The 24,608-nt window shown below is 45.8% G+C and overlaps 1 protein-coding gene across 1 annotated transcript; it reads right to left on the bottom strand.

The window, feature by feature from the left end:
* Window positions 1-1,435: 1,435 nt before the first annotated feature.
* On the bottom strand, window positions 1,436-24,064 carry RIPK4 (receptor interacting serine/threonine kinase 4). The gene is made up of 8 exons (XM_031506427.2): window positions 23,847-24,064; window positions 15,317-15,608; window positions 7,398-7,546; window positions 6,575-6,624; window positions 5,404-5,562; window positions 4,405-4,511; window positions 3,652-3,904; window positions 1,436-2,763 (listed from the first exon to the last, which is right to left on the bottom strand). The coding sequence occupies exons 1-8, from the start codon at window positions 24,026-24,028 to the stop codon at window positions 1,589-1,591; spliced, it is 2,367 nt and encodes a 788-aa protein (XP_031362287.2). The 5' UTR covers window positions 24,029-24,064; the 3' UTR covers window positions 1,436-1,588.
* Window positions 24,065-24,608: the final 544 nt, after the last annotated feature.

The raw sequence follows: 24,608 nt of genomic DNA, 5'->3' as shown, positions 1-24,608 counted from the left end.
TACTGGTCTCCAGAGAAGTGGAAGGAAGCAGAAAAATGACAGTTGTTTGCTGAGTGAGAAGTTTCACTGTCAGGACCTTTAGGAGCTTGCTGGGACTGCCATGATCTGCTAAGAGTGGCATTGCTTTGTAACCTCCATGTAGTGGCGTGAGCGTGGCTTCACCATCTACTTTTAAATTCCATTTCATTCTCCACTAACAGCTACAGCGTAAGAAGAAACCATCCCAGTTGTATATCAGTGTGTTACATGCATAAAGATTAGGTTATGTGAGGCTTTATTCTACAACTTTGTTCTGTAAATAACAAACACCTACCATTCCTTCAAGCTCCTGACGTTCTGTAAAGCTGTAGGGAATGTAAAACTGAGGGCAGCCTTACATGTCAACAGTTTGGGCTTCAGCATCATTCAAGACAAGGCTGGATGGAGCTCTGAGCAGCCTGATCTAGTGGAAGCTGTCCCTGCTCAGATCAGGGGTGTTTGAGGTCCCTTCTAACCCATTCTATGATCACTAAACACATGATAGTTGTGTTCTTCTGTTGTTGGTCAATGGGTTTTCAGTTGCTTTATCGACTCCAAAATACAGACAAGTTGTGGAACACAATTTTTTATTAATAACAGACCACATTTGTACTTCGAAAAGAGTGAAAATAAAAGGTGTATTAAAACATACCCACTCTAAGCAATCTATTTTCTTCAGTAGAAAAAAGCATACAACAGGTAGAAATCCTATATACACAGTATATCAGTTCCAGTCATCAGCCCCTCCAAACAGTGTTTTGCAAATTGGTACAATGGTGTTAGAATCCATCCACTTCCAGTCCAGTACAAATTTCAGCTCTTGACTTGCTCATTTAAGACAAACCACTAAGACAAACCACCGAGTCCAGTTTACTGATCTCAGGATACATACAGGGGAATACTGTACATGAAGACAGTGTTAAGCTTTTACTTCTGCGTATTCTTTTTTGGAATCCTGTCTTGCTATTAAGTCTTTCTCATAAACTTTGAGTACATGGAAATCTGTAATCAACGTCTCCATTAAAAACTGCAGCAGAAACATGATTAACTGTACCTTAAACAGCCCTTTCCTCAACTCCTGCATTAATTTCAAGCAGACTGCTGTTGTGCTTATTCTAAACTGGAGGCTTTCAGCCCAAAATATCAATATCAATATCTGCAATGAGCCATGAATTTATGCCATCTTTTTTTGTTGTTGTTTTTGTTTTGATGAAAATAAAAAAAAACATAATGTTAGTTCTTAAATTAGTTTGGCACATGAGAAAAAAAAAAAAAAAAAAAAAAAAAAAAAGCAGGGAAGCAGGGAGAACACACAAGTTGCATCATTCCCTCAGAACATCCTTGGGGAGGGAAATGTCCTGATCCAGGCAGGGTGTGCAGGCACGGAATGAGTGACACAGACCACGGCAGACTCCAGCTCTTGGCCTTGCACCTGGCCTCAGGCACACTCAAACACCTCAGCCCATCAGCTGCCACCGCTGGTGAGTGCATCCCTGCGCAGCTGGAGAAGGCCCTGGGCTCCAGCAGTCTCCTCACACCACGTAAAAAAGCACCACTCTGCACCTTTTGCTTAAGTGTCACTTAACACCATAAGTGAGTTATTCCTGCTCTGCTGGGCGGGTGGGAGCAGGGTCTGACACTTGGGCCTGGGCATGTCAGTGTGGGCCCCATGCTTCAGGAGAACCTCCACTGCTTTCGCGTGCCCCCCTCGCGCAGCCAGGTGAAGAGCCGTGAACCCCTCGCTATCAGAAATATCGATATTTTCTGCACTGACAAGTTCTTCCACTACTTCAGAGTGCCCGTTTTCCGCGGCAAGGTGCAGCGCTGTCCTATTTAAAGGGCCCCTGGCTAGAACGCTGGCCCTTTCATCCATCAGCAGCTTCGTCGTGGCCAAGTGGCCGCTGCGGGATGCCAAGTGCAGGGCCGTGTATCCTTCTGCCGTGGCGGCCTCGATGTCTGCCCCGTGCTTGAGGAGCAGCCTGGAGGTGCTGGTGTGGCCGGTTTCGGCGGCGATGTGCAGGGCAGTCTGCAGCAGCCCGTTGCGGACGTTGACGTCCGACTCCAGGTCGATGAGGAGGCGGGCGACGCGGTAGTGACCGCGCTGGGCGGCCAGGTGGAGCGAGGTCCTTCCGTCCGCGGTCTGCACGTTGACGTCGGCGCCGCGCTGCTTGGCCAGCAGCTTCACGATGGGGAGGTGGCCCTGCCAGGCGGCGTAGTGAAGGGGCACCCAGTCATCCTTCCCCTTGACGTTCACGTTGACGCCTCTTCTCAGCAGGATGCGCACGATGTTCTCCTGGCCGTACTGGCAGGCTATGTGGATGGGGGCCCTGCCCTCAAAATCCACCTCGTTTAAGGACGCGTTCTTATCCAGCAGCATTTTGGTGCTGAAATCATCCCCGTTTTGGGCAGCAAAGTGAAGAGCGGTCCACTGGTCCTCATCTTTGGCGTTGATGTTGATTTTCCTGGCCATAATCAGTTCCACGATGCTTTTAAATTTCTTCTCGATGGCTATGTGAAGAGGGGTGGACCCTTTCTTGTTGGTGAGGTTAGGGTTAGCGTTGTACAGCAGGAGCCATTTGACGCATTCTTCTTGACCTGCTTCAACAGCCAAGTGCAGAAGACTGGAGTTCCCATCTAAAACAATATCAACATCTTGAGGCTGGAGGATCTTCATCAGCTTGCTGGTATCTCCAGATAAAATTGCCTCCGTTAGCTTCCTCTTCTGTATGTCTGTAGTACCAATATCTAAATGGATACAGGGAAGAAAATTTTTACCATGAGGGTGGTGAAACACTGGAACAGGTTGCCCAGAACGGTGGTGGATGCCACCTCCCTGAACACATTCAGTTTGATCTAGTTAGAGATGTCCCTGCTCATTAAAGGTCCATTCCAACCCAAACTGTTCTAAGATTCTATAGAAAAAGACAGCATCACAATTCTGATACCCATCAAACCTCACCTGCCCATGGTTTCAACACTGACCTGCCTGCAGAGCAAGCATCCCTCTTGCTCCACAGGAGTCCCAGAACATTTCCAGGTCAGATTTGAGCCCCCTCTCTTTGTTGTGGTATGAAGACCAAAGGATGTTGTGGTTGATATCCCTGCATTAACCATTGTTTACCTAACTAGAAAATAGTTGTCTGAGGTTTGCAGCTCTGGAATGAAAAGTGAGGGGGTCTTTATCTCAATGGCCCCAGGGGCTGCTGAGAAGGTGGCTGGAGTCCTCTCAAAAACTAAGGTGCTGAGGTTTAGGCTTAATGTAAAAGCCACAAGCTCAGCTGACCTGACTGGTCAGCGGCTTTAATCCCACATCAAGTGGGATGCTGGACTAGTAGTGACCTCCCTTCCAACCAACCTCTACATGACTGATTCTGTAATTGCTTTAATAGGAGTCTACTCCTTTACAAAAGTAAATGAGATTTATTATTTCTCATTAGATCATGTTCGAGAACCACATTTTTTTTGTTTGTTTGTTTTTTCCTTTTAAATAACTAGCTCCAGTAAACAAATTTATAGTGCTGACAGCAAGAGAAAGCAAGGCTAACAGTAATTTCCAGAATGTTATTCTACTCTCCAAGCCATCGACTCCCATGCCCCAATCCAAACAACTACAAAGGAAAACTTGACCAGTACCTGAACTCTCCCGTTCAAAGGAAAGGGAAAGGGATCCTCTGGATGAAAAAGCTGAATCTACAGATGAAACTCCTGAAAGCCGCTTGTCACTGGAGGCAAGTTTGGACTCAGAAGAGCTGCGGCTGAGATCCTCAGGGCCTTCCATAGTCTGGGAAATCCCGGAATCCAACTGGGACAACAACTCTGAGAGACTGTAATCCTTAACTGATGGTAGAGCAGGCTCCTGTTTCTTCTGGGATAGTGCACAAATCCCCTTCAAGAGAAGCATACAAGCATTATAGAAAGGTCAGCAAACAAAACTGAGCGCAAAGCCCTACAGAAGAAATAATTTTTTTTAGTTTGCAGGTAGCCTTTAAACACTATTTGTATTAAATGAAACCTATGAATTAGGTAACTGAATTTTTTCAGAAGCAGGAGGGCAGCTTCCATCAGTACTCAGAGCCACTAAAGCCATGTGGCTCTTCTGTCTATGATGGTTTTTAAGATCAGTCATACCCACACAGTTCCAGCCTTTATTTCTTAACTGTCCTGCTCTCCCTCCACAGAATAAAATGCACTTGCATTTGGTTCTGCCCTGAGGCTTTCCTGAGCTGGTCCATGCCCCTGCTTGTCTTTCACCAAGACCCACTTCTATCAGGCAGCGTGGTGCTCAAAAGCAGCAAAGAGAAGGTTGCTTGGAACCTTCCAGGTTGTAAAGGAGCCAGTTCCTTCCAAAACCCTGCAAGTTTGAACAAGCAGTAAAAGAGAAAATACCTTGGGCTGCTGCTCTGTGGCATTCTTGGTGTCCAGGTCCTGAGTTAACATCTCTTTTGTTTCATCTTCTGGTTTTTCACAAAGGGCCTCTGTTTCTGAAGTGATTTCTTTAAAGGAAACAAGAGAAGGTTTTAGTGCTTGGTTTTTTCAGTAGAAGAGTTTCTGAGATACCCTGCTGTCTTTCTCTATCAATTGAACTTAAAATCTCTTGAGATACTGAGGGAGAAGGACTCCAGTGCTGACCATTCCATCCAGCACCTCCTCAGTGGGACAAGTGTGCAGCCAAGCCAAGGGTACACAGGGCTGCCCAAACAATTCATTTTCAGTCACACCAAACTGCTGTTACACAGGGGCTACGCTTCAGGACTGTGAACTGGGAGCCACTGTACTGCTGACAGATTCAAATATGGTTTTTTTAAAAGATGGAATCCCTCAATCCCTTCAGTCTTCATTCCTTGTTTGAGCAGGAAGAGAGGGAAGAGGCAAATCTCCCATTAATGCTAATGAAGCTACATCCCTCTGCACACTTGAATTCAGAACAGGTGCTTTGGACAAGTTCAAATCTTTTACTGGCAGAGAAGGGATGTACAAACTGTTTAATTACAAGAAAACAATTCAGTTTCTCAGCATACAACAGCACAAATTTCAAGAAGCAGTTCCTTCAATGCTTTGGTACACTGCAAACCACACCAGCTCCAGCTTGGCTTATGTCCTGACACTCACTATCAGAAATAAATATAATTTCTGGGTAAATGGACCCACTGGCTCAGTACAAGGCTTGTGTTTACATAACACCATCATGGTCAGACATGTCCTCAGATAATCCCTTCCTCCACAGATGAGTAAGTGGCCTGTATCATTGTCTCCACCACACACAATGTGCTCTATTTACTCTGTCACAGAGCTTCTCGGCATTTACCCCAAGGATTAGCAGAGTCCTGAGCAATAACGTGACTCATAGAAGAATAAATGGGCAGCCAAGTTAAGAGGAAATCTTACCTTGAAATGTTGGCCGTTCACCAGGATCATCTTGCCAACATTTTTGCATCAGTTTGATCAAGTTATTACATGAATGAGGTCTGGATTTGGAAACAGCAGGTAGCTCTGGGCGGTGGCCTTTAACTACTTTTACCATAATATGTAAAATGTTGTTTTCCTCTGCAAAGCAAAAGCACACAAATTTAGATGTCCCAGCAAAAGGAATCACTTCTCTTTTTCCCAAGAGCATTAAGAGTGAATTAGGCTGAAAATTCGTTTTCACACTTTTTTTCCTAGATTTCTTATCAATAGCGGAAAAAATTGTGGTTGTCTTCTCCAATAAGGTATTTTTTAATGCAGTAACACCTGCTACTTGTGTATCATTCAAAACCAATTTTCAGCAAGTGACTGTGTTCTTTTTCCACCCATTAAAGAACAAAAGGAAAGAAAAAACCTCAAACAATTCTTTACTACCTCTCTTTGGATTTGGATTTCCATAGCTGCTGTAAGAAAACAGAACCTCAGGTTTTATTTAGACCAGGTACCTGAACTATTCGTAAAGGTGAAGGAAGAACACAAATCAAGAGGTGCACTAATGCAGCTCCTGACTGCAAATCAATCACTGGGCTAAACGGAATCGCTCACTGGGAGAAAAACTAAAAGCAGACTGGAACTTGTTGGGGCATGTTTGCTATACATAGGCCAGTCACAGAGACAGGAAAGTCATAAAGAACAAACAGCTGCCTGCTGAGGTGCATTTACTGCGGGGAAGAACAGGGCTTATTCTCACAGACAGCTTTTCTTCTTTTTTTTTTTCTTTAAAGGAACAAATCTGTACCCACAATCTACAAATAAACTACAGAACCTCTCTAAAGAGGAGCTCCTTCTCAACAACAGCAGAGCTGCCTGCCAAGTTGGCTTTGCCACACGCTGATCTGAAGCTGTGAAGCAAACTCCAGCAGAATCAAAAATATGCAGACAAAAATCCTGCAGCAATATAGGTTCTGTTTCCATGATGTAGCACAAAGGAGGACTTAAGCTTGTGATCAGAATTTGAGAGCTTAAAAGTCTCTACCACACAAGACTCTCAGAATTTGGAGGTCGTGCAAAAAAATCTGGGGCTGGTGGGGCAAGAAGCATGCTTATCAATGGGAAAAAGGGGAAAAAAAATCCAAGATAACGCACAACTTACCTGCAAAAGGCTTCTTCTGTGTAAGAACTCCCCAGACCACGATGGAAAAGCTACCAAAAAAAAATTTTAAAAGGTAAAAAAAAAAAAACTCTAGAAAAATTTTTAACCAAAAAAAAAACCACACAGAAGTGTAATTTATTTTCTTTATCCCTCCACTTTTGCACCTAATTCAGCTGATGAACACACACACACAGAAACACAGAAGAATGCAGCTAAGAACTGTGATTTCATATGGTAGCTTTGGCAGGGAGGAACCTGAGGCAGCAAACACAGGAACTTGCTGGAGGCTGCCAAGTCCTTGGTAGCATTTACCAACCAGTCCACATCCACCCTGACAAAATCAGAAAAGCATTACAGTGGATTTAATTTAATGCTTCTGCCCTGCAAGATGACTTTAAATAAATCAATTTAATTTAGAATAAGAGATATATTTTTAATCTAAAGCTGTGATTTCCTTTTCCTAATAATCTTGCCATGGAAGAAGAGCCAAAGACCTAGTGATGAAATCCACTGAAGATAACTCAGAATTTTATCACATACTCCAAAAGTAGGCCAGGATGTACCTTTAGAAGGGAAATTAAAGGTGGGCAGAGTGCCTCCCACTGCCAGCTGCTAACAAATAATTTCAAGACCCAGGATCACCTGCAGTTTTCAAAAGGCCTCTACCCTACAAAGACTTTGCAAAACCCAAAGCAAATTTGACACATTTCAAGACGAGGCTCAAACTGGATTTAGGGGTCTCATGCTTAAAAAAAAAAAGTAAAAAGGGCTCATTTTACAGAGTTACTAAAATAGCATTTAGGTGTTTTCATAGTTCACTGACCTGTACACATCATGTTTGGTGTCAAAGCACCTGTTTTTCTCCTTGATGCGCTCTGGAGGAAGATAGGCAATCGTGCCACACAAGCCATCCATGCTGATGTCATGGGAATGGGACAAGCCATTGCACTTTGCAAGCCCAAAGTCAGAAATCTGGAAAAAAAAAAAAAAAAAAAAAAGAGGAGGAAGAAGGTGAGAAAAGTTCATGGTACCATCAGACTTTCAAGGTGTTCACAAAATATTTTCTGCAAAGAACAACAGATGCAACAGGATCACCCAGTAAATACAGTGAAGGGCTGTTCAGAAATATTAAGCCAAAAAAACATCTCTGGAAGAATAATGCTATGGTAGGTTTTTCTTTATGGCTAAACTAAAAGAAGAAAAAGAAGAAGAGAAAATAAAGGCAAGCAGTTTTTGCAAGCAGCAGCATGCCAGCCCATTACATAGCAAACACAACAAACAGTCAAGACAATTTATTGTAATTTAAACCAGTCGAATTTAGCTACTGCAAACTGCTTTAATGTAATTATTGGCCCTGCCACCCCCTTTCCCTACATAACCTCACACTGCATGAGGTGTTTAAACGTCCTGGCTCCCCAGTGAACTCTGGAGAATCACTCTTCCAGGTGTTCTGTTACACTGACCATGCCAATGAGGACCAAGCCCAACAGCAGAGCCACCAAGTGCTAAAAACCCAAATGGAAACACACAGACACACCAAAACCTCACACTGGGAACTGTTTTTGGCAGCCAGGAGATACAGCAAGTCGGTACAGTGACGCAGGGAGCACAGCTGAAATGAGCACAACAAGTGACAGCAAGTTTATAAAAAGGACACACCTCCACTTTAATTTCAAGTGTCAAGCAAATATGCATTCATTTGCTCTCAAAGGCATACCAATCATCGAGCAAACAGATAGGCCAGGAATTTCCTTTGTCTTATTTATTTCCCACTGGACAAAAATGTCTACTATGCCAAGTGGTAATTTAAGAAAAGTCAAGTCTTTTTGGACCACTGAGCCCACTGATTTTTGTCTACATGTCAGATAAGATTCCCCCTCCCCCTAACTTACACATTCCTTTTATCTAATAAATACTCAGGTTTTTCAATGACTCATTCCCCTTTTGATCTTCACAGCTTCTCCTTTGAGAAAGTTTTCCCTCAAAACAACAAGCATAATTAAAAAAAAAAACTTTTCTTTTTTTTTATTTTTTTGAAATAGGCTCCAACTGTACACTTTGAGAAGTTTCTCTCTAAAGATACCACAGAACTAGTTGTAACATGTGTCCATTACTGGAAAGGGAGAAAACTGCTGCCAGCTTCAGCCTCCTGAAGAACAGGCACATTACACAGCCATGCAAGGAATCTCCCTTTGCCATAAAACAAACAAAGCAACCCACACAGCTTCAGCAAGAACTTGTCCCATGGACAAACAGCTCAGCAGAGGCATTCTGAGGAGCTGGGGAAGTCATGCACCGTAAAACTCAGGTATGTCCAGCCTGTTGTCCCTCCTTTAATCTGTAATGTGGGAATGACTTCAGAACAGAAAAACCCACACACGGGAAAAAAAAAAAAAAAAAAGGAAAAAGGAAAGTCATCTGGAGGAATAGTTTCCCATCCTTGTAGAGGCTTGTAGAGGTATACTCTTCAAGAGAGGGATTGCTGGCAAGCCAAGCACTGGAGTCCAGGAAAGCAGCAAGAAACCTTGTCCACATGCCAGATCACCCTGGGAAAAGTAACACTGACCACTTCAGGAAATGCTGCATGAGTCTGGGGCACCTGGTGCTCCACAGGAGAACAAAAGCCCAACCCCAGCATCACACCAGGCTGTGGTGTCAGGTTCAGAAATGAACTGAACCCTGCAAGTCTGAACGGATCCGACGTGGTGAAGCGCTGCTCTCCTTTGATTAGCGTGAGGCAGAGGCTTGTGTACACCTCAAGAAATCCAGGCATAATTAAAGCCACACACCTCCCTCTTTGTCTAAACAATGGTGTGTTTCCTACTGCGTGAGTTAAGGAATAAAGATGAAATGCAGACAGCAGGGTGACACTCCTGTGTTTGGAGCCACCAGCTACGGTGTGTGAATCTAAGGCTGGGGGCTAAGGCAGAGCTGAGCACTCCAGACAAAAAAAGTCACCCTACAAACTAAGAAGCAGCTAAGCTACATAGCATCCACCCTCCCTGGCCAGCAAAATCTTCACCTTGTAGAACTGTCCCTACCTTGTGTGATGGACTGGGTGTTAATTAATAAAAACATCACCTGTACAGCAGGGCTTCAATCATACCAAATTCTGCAGGAGAAAGCACTGGAAATTGAGGAATTGTTATCTGGCAGGCTGCAACAAAAGAGCTACATTCTGCAGACAGCTTTTTGTGGCTTTTATTAGTTCCTCTAGGGTGACTTTTCCACGCTGCATGGTGTATTTAAGTATGCAGGCTCTTTAAAAACCAGTGGGAACTGTGCAGTGGGTGGAAGATACAGCCATTTAACTCGCCTGGTTTGCCTTTAAATTGCTTGCCAGGCACCTCATTCTGCAACACCCTTGCTGGGGAAGGCAGTGAAAGTGGAGTACCCTTCCCCACTCCTTCCTCCACATCCTTGCTGGTCCCTGCAGCTCACCCCAGGCTCTGCCCTTCCCTAAATTTGAGGGAATCCACAATTTCACTCCTCACACTGATGCCTTAAGAAGGCTGCCCTAGAGCAGAGGCTGGGCAGAGCTAAAGAATAAAGCAGGGATTTATTCAAGGATCTCCTCCATGGATCCACCTTGGGCAGCACCAGAGCCCAGGCAGGGCTGCACCCAAATGACCCAAAATGGTCCCAAAATGCACGAGCGCTCCCGGGGCTCTCCCTGGGATCAGTTCTGCTCCATTGGCACCTTGGAGTTCATTGTCCCATTCCAGCTCCAGCCCAGGCAGTCCCATCCTGCTTGTTTTTCTCTCTCCAGCCCACGCTGTTTGTGCTCCTGGGCTGAGGTTTGGATCATTTGTCCTTGGTGCCCAGCTGGAGCAGGAATTGTTTTGCCTCCCTGCTCTGTGCACAGAGCTCAGCATCCTATCATGAGAAGCTCAGACCCACACACTAAAGCAGCACAGAACGTGAAAAATAGACAAGCTAAAACCTGAGACATCAATGGCAGTGATTTCAGGTGGGTCCCTTCAAAAGCACAGTGGCAGCAGCAGGGAGACACAGAGAATGCTCCATGCAAAACCAGCGGTGGGGAGGAGGGAAAGGAGCCTTGGCAGAGCCCACGCAGGCAGGGGCTGGTTCACGTTCAGTGCTTCATGTTCAGGCAGCTCTGCTCCTTCAAGCTGCATGAGCACCAACACGTGAGCTCCAAGCAGGGATGGGAGCTGCACATGTTTTCCTGCCCACTTCCAGCAACGCTGGCTTTCCTGAAGGATTCCAAGATCTGAAGATTTCTATTTATTTATTTATTTATAGTTCAGTTTGGTTTTAACCTCATGCACGCAAGACATTCTCTGCTTCTGACATTTGTGGATCTTTCCACTCTAGTTCATACAGAAACACTCACTTGAAAAGTTTTAGATGCTTTAGGAAATTATTTTTGTATTTCGCAATTTTTTTTTTTTTTTTTTAACTAGACAATATGCTCACATAACTACAACAGCTACTACAGCCAGCTATTCCCAAGCACTGCAGGGATCTAGTTCCCAGGAGCAAAATGAGTGCTTGAAAAGTGACTCTTTTTACTGATGACTTGACTCCTGACAGGCTGCCCTGAATTCTGCTCTCACCTCCTGATGTCCTGAACTGTGCACTTAGCTCCTGATGCTTTAATGTCATTTTTCTGCAAGCAAAACTCAAGAACCCACTGCAATGGACTCAGGGACAGAGTTCATCAAAAGGTTTTCTAAAACAAATTCACTGGATTAATTTTTAATCTCTGCTACAACATCCAGTATTTGTCTCTGTACAAAGTCTCTGCACTTGGATATTGAGAATGCCCCCCATATTTATCTGTGGGGTATTAGGGTGTCTGGTGGCAGGGGATGTTTCCTTTGTTTGTTTTTTCTGTGGGTAGGGGAAAAAGGCTTTTACATTCTGGTTCTTAAGAAATGCCTGAAATTTTAAAGAAATTTGCAGAGGTCACAGATTTGGACCACTAAAAATTATGACTAAAAATTAATTCCAAATACCAACACAATGCACACTTCACACCTATGTCTTTATGGAAAGGTTTGTTGTTTTTTTTTTTTTAATGAATGCACTTCAGTTAGCTTCTAAAATAAGCTTTTCTGAAACAGACTGTATTTCCATCCTTTTCCAACCTGCCCTGAAACTTTTAACTCCTCCAAACTAGTTTCAGGTGGGATATTTGTTTTCAGAAGCAGCCCAAACCAAAGCCAAACACCCATTTAAATCCGTCATGAAGCTGCATTACTCTAACAGCTTTGTTAGTTGGGATTAAAGAGCCAAACAACAACAGCCCTGCATGGAAACCTTGGTCAGGAAGGGTAGGAAACAAGCAGAAGGGACACATAAAACAAAGGCTCTCTCATCAGTAATAACAGGAGAGCAATTGCAGCTGATAAAAAAGTGGCTGTGCTACCTACACCAGGCAGTCTAATAAAAAGAGACAACTGCTGTTTACCAGCCTGGCCTCTGGGTATTGCTTGTACCTGCAGTTAACAGCCTGCATGAAGAAGCTTTCTGATCATGAAATTTGCCATCTCACTAGGTTGCTTCTAACTCCATTCTCAGAGATTTTGCAGCTGAAGCTGCAAAAAATAAAAGTGAAGACCACAGAGGCAAGACCGTCAGCACGGTACAACACAGCAGCAGATTTCACATTGGTTTAAATTGGAGAACTGGGGAGGGGAGAAAAGCAACTACAGAGAGCTTAAAGCAGTGCACAGCTGAGAGCAGCTTGTTGTGCTTCAAGTGCCTTAAAACCAAAATCTAGGAGATGAAAAACAACTGGTCAGGCTTGTTTCTGTGTGTACATGAACCCACACATATGTACATGTATGTCTGTGTATGTGTACAAATACATATATGACAAGATGAGGAGCTGCAAAAAACACAGGCTGGATAGTGAGAGAAACAAGAGCTTAAAAATAATGTTTCTGCCGAAAGTATTAAGCTGCAGGTCAGCCTAATTTTAAACACCTGAACAAAAAGCAGCACTCCTGACCGTGAGATTTTTGGAGGCAGAAAACCTGTGAAGCAGCAACTGAGATCATGAGGGCATGGCAGCTTGGCAACAAGTTTGGCATGAGATTTCTGCACGTGGTGGGGGTGTTTATTCTCCTACCAAGGGCCCTGCAGAGGAATCACATTGCAGCAGGGAAGGAGCAAACTCCCAGCCCACGAGGGCAGAGCTGGAATGTGACATTGCTTCCCCCGTGCCAGCGATTGCCACACCGCAGCAGCTCAGGGGACACATCCAGAATGTGTGTGCAGGGCAGGAGAGCTGAAGAATTGAGCTCAAAAGATGTGGCCCAGCTGAGCAAAGAAACAGATGTCAGACAGTGTGTAAATATTGAAAGATTTGAGTATGAGGAACACTGGAGAAAGAGGCAAGGGAGGATCTTGTTGGTAAAGGTTGACATGAAGGATGACAAAGTCTGCCTGGGTATGGAATAATCCTGCCAAGGAAAACACAGTGTTTAAGGCAAACAAGAGGGAGCAGGACATGGCAGGGAGGGCAGCTCCCAGCACCAACTCACACAGGGGAGGATGGATGCATCCACCCTCCAAAAAACAGCAAAGTTTACCTTGCGCTGTACACGTTACACACAAATATTTCAAATCACCAGGGAATCCCCCAATGTGCCTCTGGCAAAATTAATATCTGTCTATCTATATCCCTGCCCAGCCTAATGCCATCCTCCTAATTATCCTCCCAGTTCAGCACACGCTTATGTAATGGCCCAGGCTTTATGATATGGAGGCACCCACTTGATGATAAGTTCTGTACAGCAGCACTGCCTGAGTCACCAGGCTCACTCAGGGATTTACAGTGAGCACAGGGCTTGTAAAAGGAGCAGGGTGTGTTTGCATTTAACTGCAGGATGGCACAGCAGCTTTTCCAGTGCTCTCCACTGGAAGACTGACTGTTTCCTGGCTCAAGGGCAAACAGTTTGTAAAAGTCCTCCCTACCTCCAAACTCTTCTTTTGGAGTCTGCAACATCTCTTCACTCACCTTAGGACTCTATTAGGGACAGGTCACATACTAAATTAATGCTGACATTTCAAAACACTTCAATCAGCAGCTCCATTAGCCTTCCAGCAAGAAAATGCACATTAAATCAAGCTGCAGGGTCTGAAATTTAATTGTAAATTTCACGTCACACAAAAAGAAGGTTAGGGGCCACATTTTTAAAGTGAAGGTGCCTCACAGAATATGTTCATCTCTCATTTTGCATATGGAGTCCTGTTTCTGCTTTGCTTCTTGGAGGGCTTTCCAAGATGCCTGGATGTAAAAGACTGGATGGAAAAGATGTGGATGTAAAAGACTGCTGGCAAGGTTTGGATTAGACCCCTCCTTCCTGGGCTCCATGGAAAAGATCTGACAACCCTGATGTGTTTCGTGCAGAAGCACATCAGGGATGTCAGCAATGACCTCACCAGAGACTTTTTTATTTTTGCACATTTTGCACTTTGCCCCCTTGCATTACATCACCACCCTGATATAGGCTGTGCAGCAGGCAGAACATCAGACACTTCAACCTCCTGAAACAGTGAGAAAAACACAGCCTTGCTATCTGGGCTCACGGATGAGTCAAGAATCAGGAATTTAAGAAGTTATGCAAGCAAGCATGAACTTTTAAGTAAATAAATACTTAGCAAAGGTCTCTCAGCATGGTTGTGTGAGAACAGGCTTTCAACAATTCAAATCCTGATGTTGTGGTCATAATAGCGTGATCACCTGTAGATGCCTCCTACCTCAGAAAGAAAATCCTTCTAAGAAATAAATGACTAAGAGGCCTAGTAAAAAAACTGAGACCATCACAAGTGTGATTACATTACCGGCACACACCTCCTATGGCTCCAACCCTATCATCACATCAGGAAATCTGTCTTTATTTAATGAAAACTTCATTTTTAGAAGGATACAGGCAAGGCTAAAGGCACTTGATCAGTGAGGGGGCCAAGGAAAACAGAGAGCAGATGGATTATGGCACTGCTAAAAAAAACAATTGAACACTTAAAAAAACCCAAAAACAATCAGGGGAAAAAACTGTATTTCAGTCTCTGTGCTCCCTGAAAAGAAAGTTGAGAAAGCAAGCACAACCTCCTCGGTCCAGCTGACCACAGAACCTCCAGCAGAGAAGGCTAACAAGTTTGTCAGTTTACTCTGGAAATGGATAACAAAAATAATTTCATGCTGCTACAGCCACAAAAGAAATTCCTTTCAGTGACCTCTGGTATGCACGAACAATCAGGACAGAGATATTTCCTCACTGTACATGCCCTGAGCAAATGGAAATGAGCTGCCTCTGGGAAGGCTTCCCCAGGCTCCAGCTGAAAATGAGACCTGTGCATTTAGGGGTGCAGACAAAGACCCAGAACAAGGCAATCATGGCAGCTGTGGAAGTGGCAAAGATGATTTAGAGGCTCACACCACTTTTCTCCCCCTGCTCTCAAAGAAATTCGTAGCAGGACCCATTAGGTCTTGGAACCAGAGTTCGCTGCATCCTTCTAAAATTTCAGGAGGGTTCTCACAAGTTCCCTAACCACACCTCTATTTATGTGCTAAAATAAACCAGGTGCATTTATTTAAGGGCTGTATTTGGGTGGATTTTAATGTGGGAATCAGAGGTGTTAGGCCAATGGGCATTTCTTTAATTTTAAAGGAATGCTGCTGGTTTCTCTTTTTTTTTCTTTTTTTGCATCTGGCAGGAGCCGTGGGGGAGCATCCAAAGGTTGGGTACCCTGGCACAGAGGGCATACCTTGACGTGGTAGTGGGCATCCAGCAGGATGTTTGCAGGCTTGAGGTCCAGGTGGAGCAGGGGAGGGGACATGCAGTGCAGGAAGTTCATCCCCACCGCTGTCTCGTGGATGATGCGGAAGCGCAATTCCCAGGGCAGGGGCTCGGAGGCCAGGAGCTTTTCCAGAGACCCAGTTTCCATGTATTCCATCACCAGGCCCACAGGCTCTCTGCAGATGCCATAAACGGGAAGGATGTAGCGAAACTTTGCCATTTCCATCTTCCTGGCTTCTTCCAGTAACTCCATGCGCTCCCTGCGTGGAGGAGAATGGCAGGTGAGGGATGGAGCAGCTGCTTCTCCTCAGGCCAATCACACACAAAACATTTCTTATAAAACCCAACGCCACATCCCACCATCACCCCCTGACTGACCCCACGCTGCATCTCACCAGCCTGCACCCCAGGTGTATTTCCATATTTACTAATTTGGGGTTTTGTGCTTTCAGTGGTAGGCTGTGGGAGAGGTTTTACGGTGGCTCCTGTGAGCCAGAGAGAAGTTTAATCAGAGAATACATATTTACCCCTGAAAGAATTTTCTACCCAAAAATTTTCTATGTCGTTGACATAGAAACCAAGAAAGAAAGAAGGATAAATGAGAGAAACCTGCAACTGCCTATTCCAATGAGCACTTTGTTGTCTTTCCTGGCCAATGAGTAAAGTGTAAACTTATGAGCTTCATAAGAATGTAGAAAAATCATGCATACTATAATAAAAAACAGCTTGAAACCTTTTGTGTTGCTTTGTGTTGTCTCTGTCTCAACTGTGAGAGGAGGCAGCTCCCAGCTGCAGGACCACAGGTGGGACCTGCACTCCCACAGTGTGAACACCTCCAGTGCAAAGCCCATCTCCCTGCTTTGGTTGTGCTGTGCTGTTCAGAAGGAGGGTGGTACACTTAGAGCCCAGCTTTAGCACTGCTCTAACTCCTTGGGCTGAAGTAATGAACTTTTGGTGAGTCACAAGGCTGTGTTGATCAGAAGAGAAGCCAGACAGCATCTTCTCAGCAGCCCTGCTGGTGCATCCTGAGTGTTCACAGACCCAAACCTTGGGAGAGGAATCCTTGGACCCACCATTGAGGGGATCAAACTGCCAGCTGTAATCAGGGAAACACAACAAAAACCTCCCCAAAATACAGATCTTACAAGTCCAAAACTGCACTCATTCATCTCCAGCAGGTGCTGAAAACTCCCAGCTGACCATTTTCAGTGATGTAACAGGCCTGGGCCTGGCAGCTGTAATGAGCACCCCGGGTTGTTTACAGGTCACTTCAGCCTGACCCTGCACAGGGTTAAGTGTTACTCAGTCCGAATGCAGCCTCCCAGGTCAAGACCCTTAATTGCTGTGCCTTTCTGCACCTCACTCACAGCCTTCTGCAACAGCCCACAGAGCCTCAAGCTGGAAAGAGAAAACCAGGGTTCTGTCCCCAGGCTGGCTGTGCCCACAAAGAGGGGCACACTTGATGGTTTAAAGACCCTTCAATCTGTAAAAACTGCATTATTAGCGATGATGAACCCTGCCCAGAGCAGCTTTGGGCACTGACACATCACTGTTGCTGCCATAGATTCACAAAAGAGGGCACAGGGAGGTCAGACAGGTAATATTTCCTGAGCAGACCCTCTCTTATTACACAACAGCTCCTGCAATGCACCCAAAGATGTGCAAACTATCTAATGGACAACAGTACCTGAAGTAATAGGACAAAGTTTGTGCTCTGTGCCACCAGACAGTGATGCCAGCTACCACTGTGAGAGCCTCATGGCGGAACCTCAGCTTAATCAAACTGGTTTGCTTTTGAAATTTCAAATCCAAGGCCAGCTAGCAGCATTGTGTACTTCTAAAGAGAGAAAACACCAAGTCCAGCCTGCACACAGCCAAACCTTCTCATGTGTCCCCCCCAATGCCTGGATGACCTGGGAGAAGCTGAAGTGCAGCTTGTGAGGGACCCTCAGATTTTTGGGAGCTGTCATTTGGCCCTCAGACTCGGCAGCAGGACACTCCCCAAGGCTGGGAATGTGCTGTGGCAGCCTGCAATAACCTGCTGCAGGCAACATTTCCCACCAGGACCTAGCCAGGAGCAGCAAACCCATTTCAGAGGCAAGATCAGGCTGAAGAATGGTTTAAAGAGGGACGTACACAGCGAGAGAAGCGAAAAGAAGATAAGGGAAATCTTTTCTATTAACCATGTTGGCTCCTGCTGCTCCCTACAGCAACTTTCTTGTGAAATAATTGCCTTTGCAGACAAGTACCCGGTTTGCTCTTTGGCACGCTGGAAGGGAGCGCCCATGAATAACACAACCAACTCCTTGCCCCCAAGCCACACGCATAGCCAGCATAATTCACCGGGCTGAGCTGGAGTCAGGCATGTAAAATACCCGTCTGAGCCCTCCCAGGCAAAGCAGGAGCCCAGCAACAGCCAAGGTCTGACAAGAACCACTGAACTCCTCGGGATGGGCTGCTCAGGCTAGCAACAGCCTCAGAGAGCATCGCCAAAAGCACAGATTGGCTGCTGGGAATGGGGCGTTTTCTAAAAAAATCTGAATTTTCTGTTTCATTAAAATAATGTGTTTTGTTTAAAAAAAAAGCTCCCTTTCTGCTTGGACCAGACCCAGTTCATTGAGTGAATTAACAGAATAACAGGCCAGTGCCCTCTATCTAATTTGCCCGTTTAAATCAAGCCCCCATGGAACAATTACCACCCTTAGCGCTTTCCCATACCCAGAGCATTCAAAACCGAATCAGCCAGAGGCCTGGCACAACTTTCAAACAGCTTTCAAAAGGTCCCTGTCACCTTTTGAAAACAGAAAAGGAAAGAAGACAAAAGAAGCCAAGAGAGCCAAAGCAGTCATTAGGAGCGCGCTTGCATTAATGCTCCTAACACAAACAGCTCGTTAAACCAAGATCTCCTCCAGCAGGCCGAGATCAAAGGTCTCTCCTTTCCCTTCCTTTCCCTTCCTTTCCCCTCGCAGGATGCCACCGGCGCTGGGCACAGAGGTGTTCCCGGGGCGCCGTCGCCCCGCACGGGAGCGCTCACCGGGGATGGAGCCGCGGGCGCGCATCCCGCGGCTCCCAGGATGGAATTGCACCGCTCGGTCCTTCCCTGCTCAGGACGGGTCCCCAGCTGCCCAAAGTGAAGGAAAAGCAAAGCTCCGGGTGGGGTTTCTCGGCTGAGAGCTGGAGGTTTAGCCTGTGTTATAGTGGTTTGTTATTTCGTACCCACGCGGTTGAAAAGTCGGAATTGTTTTCTCCAGGCCTCCTCTGCCCTCTCCCTCCATCGTAATAAAGGGAAAAGAGGGAGAAGAGGGGTGAGAAGGGGAGGAAAGTGGGGGGAAAGAGGGGGAAAAGAGGAAAAAGAAGGGGAACAAAGAAGAGGGGGAAAAATAAGGGGGGGGAAGTAAAATGGACAAAGAAAAAAGGACAAAAGGGGAAAAAAGGGGGGAAAGGAAAAAAAGGGGGGAAAGGAAAAAAAGGGGGGAAAGGAAAAAAAGGGGGGAAAGGAGAAAAAGGGGGGAAAGGAAAAAAAGGGGGGAAAGGAAAAAAAGGGGGGAAAGGAAAAAAAGGGGGGAAAGGAAAAAAAGGGGGGAAAGGAAAAGAAATTAAAAAATAAAAGTAAAGGAAAAAAGAAAAAAGGAAAAAAATGGCAAAAAGGAAAGGAAAATAAAAAAGAAAAGGATAAAAGAAAAGGAAAAGGAAAAAAGAAAAGAAAAGAAAAGAAAAGAAAAGAAAAGAAAAGAAAAGAAAAGAAAAGAAAAGAAAAGAAAAGAAAAGAAAAGAAAAGAAATAAGAAAAGAAATAAGAAAAGTAAAGGAAAAGGAAAGGAAAGGAAAGGAAAGGAAAGGAAAGGAAAGGAAAGGAAAGGAAAGGAAAGGAAAGGAAAGGAAAGGAAAGGAAAGGAAAGGAAAGGAAAGGAAAGGAAAGGAAAGGAAAGGAAAGGAAAGGAAAGGAAAGGAAAGGAAAGGAAAGGAAAGGAAAGGAAAGGAAAGGAAAGGAAAGGAAAGGAAAGGAAAGGAAAGGAAAGGAAAGGAAAGGAAAAGAAAAGAAAAGAAAAGAAAAGAAAAGAAAAGAAATAGGAAAAGTAAAGAAAAAGGAAAAGAAAAGAAAAGAAAAGAAAAGAAAAGAAAAGAAAAGAAAAGAAAAGAAAAGAAAAGAAAAGAAAAGAAAAGAAAAGAAAAGAAAAGAAAAGAAAAGAAAAGAAAAGAAAAGAAAAGAAAAGAAAAGAAAAGAAAAGAAAAGAAAAGAAAAGAAAAGAAAAGAAAAGAAAAGAAAAGAAAAGAAAAGAAAAGAAAAGAAAAGAAAAGAAAAGAAAAGAAAAGAAAAGAAAAGAAAAGAAAAGAAAAGAAAAGAAAAGAAATAGGAAAAGTAAAGAAAAAGGAAAAGAAAAGAAAAAGAAAAAGAAAAAGAAAAAGAAAAAGAAAAAGAAAAAGAAAAAGAAAAAGAAAAAGAAAAAGAGGAAAAGAAAAAGGAAAACTTACACACAGGACAGCTGTCAATTCTACCAGAAGACAGGCCCCACACATCAAGAGTTCCAGCACTGGGTCCAGTGCCAAAAGAGCTCTCTGTCAGAGAAGCCAGTACAGATCAGTCATTTTCAAAGCAGCTAGAAATATCACACGAATTGGAGACCTCCAAAGAGCTGTCTGCTTCCACTCCACATCAGACAGACAGGGCTGCATTCCTTGGCTTCTCCTGGAGACACAAGGGCCTCCCTCTTGCCCACTGCCCCAGTCCCCAGGGCCCAGCCCTTGTCCCACAAACCCTGCCACAAGAACAGCAGGAATTACAGCTGTACCTGCATTTGCATGGATCCAATCTTTGTGCCCTAGAGATAACACTGCTGTAAGACTACAACCTTAGACTCACCAGGCAGTCCTTGCAGTTTTATATTCCCCCACCACTACCACCACATTTCCCTAATGGAGTCTGAGGCAGAGCAGTTAAAAGTTGCTCCAAAGAAACTCAAAAATTGCTCCAGAGAAGCTCAAAACTTGTAATTGGGGCCATTTGTGTGAGCCACCTCCAGACACAGAGCAGCCAGGCTTCTCCCAGCCCAGGGGAGATCCAGCCCTGCTCTGCAGGCAGGAATTTAAGTTACATCTTCACAAACTGCTGCTGGTGCAGATGGGGGTCCACCAAATTACACCACCCCTGAAAGTCCTCAGGAGCTCTTCTCACCTGCATCATGGCAGAGGTTTGAAGAGAACACAGTGGCCTCTGCTCTGCAGGGTACATATTTAACAACTTCCACGCTGCTGACTCGCAGACAAGAATGTGAATATGAGAAGACAAAAACCACTGCGTGGTTAGGACAGAGTGTGTTGTGGGGGGGAGGGTGGGAAAAAGGAAGAAAATCCCTTTTTTTCAGGTTGACAGATGTCAGCCCTGCTAACAGATCTGTGCAGTTCTGGTACCAGAGGATTACAGCACAGCCAGGCTCTCCCCTACTCCTTAAGGAGCACAAGGTGCTCCTAGGTTGTCCCTACCCAGAGGAGACATTGACCTTCACCACCTAAATAAATGCAGCATCCACTAACAGCGAGGCATCTCTAAAACCTCCTCAATTTCAAAGTCCTGCTCCATTTCCAAATCCAGGATGTGCAGAGGGAGATATCGGTAGGGCATTGCTTGGTTTCTTTTTTCTTAAGAAATTTTTTCCACCTCCACGCCCTGTAGTCACCCCCAATGCCAACACCTCCAGTAAAGATCCCTCTCCAGGAAATGTTTCACCTTACAGTCAGCACCTTTATGTTCAGCAGAAGATACCAACAAAGGATTCTCCCTCTCCCAGCTTGCCACTGTTTTTCTGCAAGACCACACCGATAAGAAGAGACTTCCACTGCAAATCCTGGGGGAGAAGCTCCTACACTCTTCTGGGTCTCAAAAATATCTTTTTTCAGATTTTCCTTGAACCTCCCCATACCGAGAGCATCCCGAGTCCCATAAGAGAAATGAGATCTCAGGAAAGTGGGAGCAAATAAGGTGTTAGGAAAGGAATTTGGGTGGATTGTCTGAGAGGGCTTGGGCTTTAAAAAACACTTCTGGCTCTACATTCAGTTTTTCTTCTGCTTGAGGCCACTTGGCTCTATGATGTGATAATTGCCGAGGGAATTACTCCAAATCTCTCACTGTCTGCAGAAAGAGAGACTACACAGAGTATTACCACCACCAAGCCATTACAAACAGGGTTTTAATGTGGTACCAAATAAATACATCAGAAAAAGCCTCTGTGCTTTTCAGTTAATGTTTCTGATACCACTGGCAATTCTTTTAACTCTTCACAGGGCTCCAAGAAACAGCTAGTCAGGCTAATCTCCTGGATTAACAATCTAATTACACAGGCTTGTTGCAACCTGCCAGCTAAAGAGGCTGTGTTTGATTCTGTCTGTGCCCCCCACCCCACCATTTAAATAGCACCAGTTTATTAGAAAAGTTTTGGGTAAAAAGTCTCGGCATAACCCTCTCCTGAAAGGGGTTTGATAGAACAGCCCAAGAACCAAGGGAGAAATAAAAAAAAATAAAATCAGTTTATGTTTATTTAGCTGGGGCAGCTATTTCAAAGGCCAGAGATACTCCAATGTCTTATCAATGCCCTCCTCAAGCATCTGAAGCACAGATTCTGCAGTAAAACAAATTAGTGCTTCAAGGACTGGTTTATTTATTAAAATCAATCATAAGGTGTAGCAGCCCTATGGCCTCAGTTCCCAAATTCTCAAGGCATTTTTTGCTTACTGTGCTGCATGTTTGGTTTTACAGTATTTGCACACCTCATAGCCACAGAGACAGGCAGCTCTCTACTGCACGTGTTATATGTTAATATAAAGATCTGACAGCAAATCTCAAAAGTAATTATTAAATATTAAACTATAAATGAATTTTAAAATGAATTACTAAACATATTAAAATAGGTGATAGTATCCTTTGTCTCAAAGTGAAAATTAACTTTTGGAGTAAGTTTCTAGAGATGCACTGCAAATGAAAAGTTCTAGCTTATTTTTCAGACATGTTTTAATCTTAACTTTAAAATTAACCAGCCATGGTACTCTTTTGATCAATAAGCATCAAACCTGAAATCACCTGTGAGGTTTTAATAGTAGGGGGCTTGCAGATTAGCACAATGACATACACTCTGCAACTAAAAGGTCTTTTCCCTTTTATTCACAGACAGCACAGTTACCCTATGCATATAGTAAACTCTCCCTCTCCAAAGGACATTTAATTTCATTTACTACACTCTATAAGCCATGCCTGCTGCAAAGTCAGCAATTCAGATACTGGAAAAGATGCTCAACTACCCCAGAAATCCTGCAGAAGATGAGTTTACAAACGTTTTCAGACGTGGGCTAGCTTATTTCTGCTCTTTCTGCAGGAAAGGCACCAACAGGAAACCTTTTGTGACTGAGCCAATCCACGTCTCAAAAACTGAACTGCAGAATCAGCTTGTGAGCTGGTAGAGATCCCAAAGATCAAAGGGAGCTGGGAAAGCTCCAGGAACACGACTTGTGCATATTCACCTCCCTCTGCACAGAGGCTGAAGGCACCGCTGTCCCGACAACACAGGGATGTTTCTAAAGATGCACCTGACAACGTTCTTCTCCTAGGAAAGGAGACCTGCACTCGATAGCTCCCGTCCCCGGAGGAGTTCAAGGCCAGTTTGGAGCGACCCGGGATAGTGGAAGGTGTCCCTGGTCATGGCAGGGGGCTGGAAGGAGATGAGCTTTAAGGTCTTTCCCAAGCCAAACCCATCTGGGATTCTGCGATCACACACAGCGTGAGAACAGCACAGCCCACCGTCCTCAGCCAGGACCGCAAGGAGTGCCAGAGGGCAGGGGAGTCCCGCCTGGGGCACCTTTACTGCACTACAACACACCTGCACGGACTCATCCCGAGCAGACAGACACACGGACAAGCCACACATCCCTGCGCTGGAGCCAGGCACATTTCCCAGCCCGGCTCCTTTCAGCTCCCGCTCCCTAAAGACACCAAACCCGCGGCTCCAGCGCCCGCACCCCAACCGCATGAGCCACAACTCCTGCAGCCGAGAGCTGAACGCCTGGCTCTTGCCAAGCCCCTGCATCCCAGACACATTCCCACTGCTCCTCCTGCCCATCCCATCCCATCCCATCCCATCCCATCCCATCCCATCCCATCCCATCCCGGCGCGGTCGGTGCCTGCTGGGGCCGCAGCGGGGCCGTGCAAGCCGCCACACGCACAGCCTGGGCAGGGCAGGAATGCTTTCCGCATGGCTCCGAGGAGCAGGCGGGACATTTGGGATGTTTCATGGTTCCCAGAGAACAAGGCAGGGACATTTGGGATACCGCTGCTGTTGTTGGTTGTGAGAAGGGCAGGGCTGCACACCGGCAGCGCTCGGTCGCCCCGCGGATCCCCGGCTGCGCATCCGCGGCGTGACCGAAGGCTCGGAGCGCCTCTGCGGGAAGAATCCCTTGTCCCCCAAGAATCCCTCGTCCCCCCGGTGTCCCCCGTTCCCTCTGTCCCCCCTTACTTCTCATCCACATGGAGGCTGGGCGAACACTTGATGGCGAGCCAGGTCTTCCAGTGGAGGTGCCGCACCTTATACACCTGCCCGAACCCTCCCGAGCCGATCTTCTCCCAGCTGCTGAACTCGCTCTCCTCGAAGGTTTTCAGCAGCCCCATGGCCCAGGGGGAGCCGCCGTCCCTCGCCATGGCCGCTGCTGTGCGCGGACCCCGCCCGGCCCCGCGGAGCGCAGCGCAGCCGCTGCCGCCCCGCCCGCAGGTGACTCAGGTGTGCCGGGGGGACCGGGCTGCCGTCACTTCCTGGGACGGGCTGTGGGTGGGTTTTCCACGGCTCCTTTTTCTCTCCCGGCGCGGAGGAGCGGCGCGGTTCCCGGGTGGAAGCTGCCCCGGGGCGATGCTGGCGTCCGGAGCTCCCCGGCCGGAGCGATGGGGCGGGAGGGGAGCGCCGCGCACGCTGCTGAGCTGTGACAAATAAGCTGTGACAAATAAGCTGTTAAATAAAGGTGAGGGAAGCGCCAGACACCTCATTCCTGCCTTTTCTTCTTCCCCTGCCCAGGGAACCGCAGCTGTCCCTCTGTCCCTCTGTCCCTCTGTCCCTCTGCATCCCAGCCCGGTGTGCGGCACTCCGGCCAGCCTGCCGCAGGCTGCTGTCTGTCCAGGCACGCTCTGAAGCAAGAGTTTTTATGCTCCAGACGTCTCTGGGTTTTAGTTGCCCGTGGGATTAGAAGTTTTGATGATCCCAGCACTGGATTTCAGTGTCTGGATCCTT

The sequence above is a fragment of the Lonchura striata genome, chromosome 2, assembly GCF_046129695.1.
Source record: "Lonchura striata isolate bLonStr1 chromosome 2, bLonStr1.mat, whole genome shotgun sequence".
Taxonomy (NCBI): Eukaryota; Metazoa; Chordata; class Aves; order Passeriformes; family Estrildidae; genus Lonchura; species Lonchura striata.
Note: the sequence above shows the minus strand (reverse complement) of the source record. Positions and strands in the feature narration are given on the sequence as shown.

What these genes read in the sequence shown, in the direction of transcription:
- RIPK4 (XM_031506427.2), bottom strand. Translation starts at nt 24,028, where the DNA reads ATGGCGAGGGACGGCGGCTCCCCCTGGGCCATGGGGCTGCTGAAAACC. An exon ending in ACCAAACATGATGTGTACAG is followed by an intron (nt 6,625 to 7,397) that starts GTCAGTGAACTA and finishes TTTTTTTGGTAG; the next exon opens with CTTTTCCATCGTGGTCTGGG. An exon ending in TGAACGGCCAACATTTCAAG is followed by an intron (nt 4,512 to 5,403) that starts GTAAGATTTCCT and finishes TTTCCTTTAAAG; the next exon opens with AAATCACTTCAGAAACAGAG.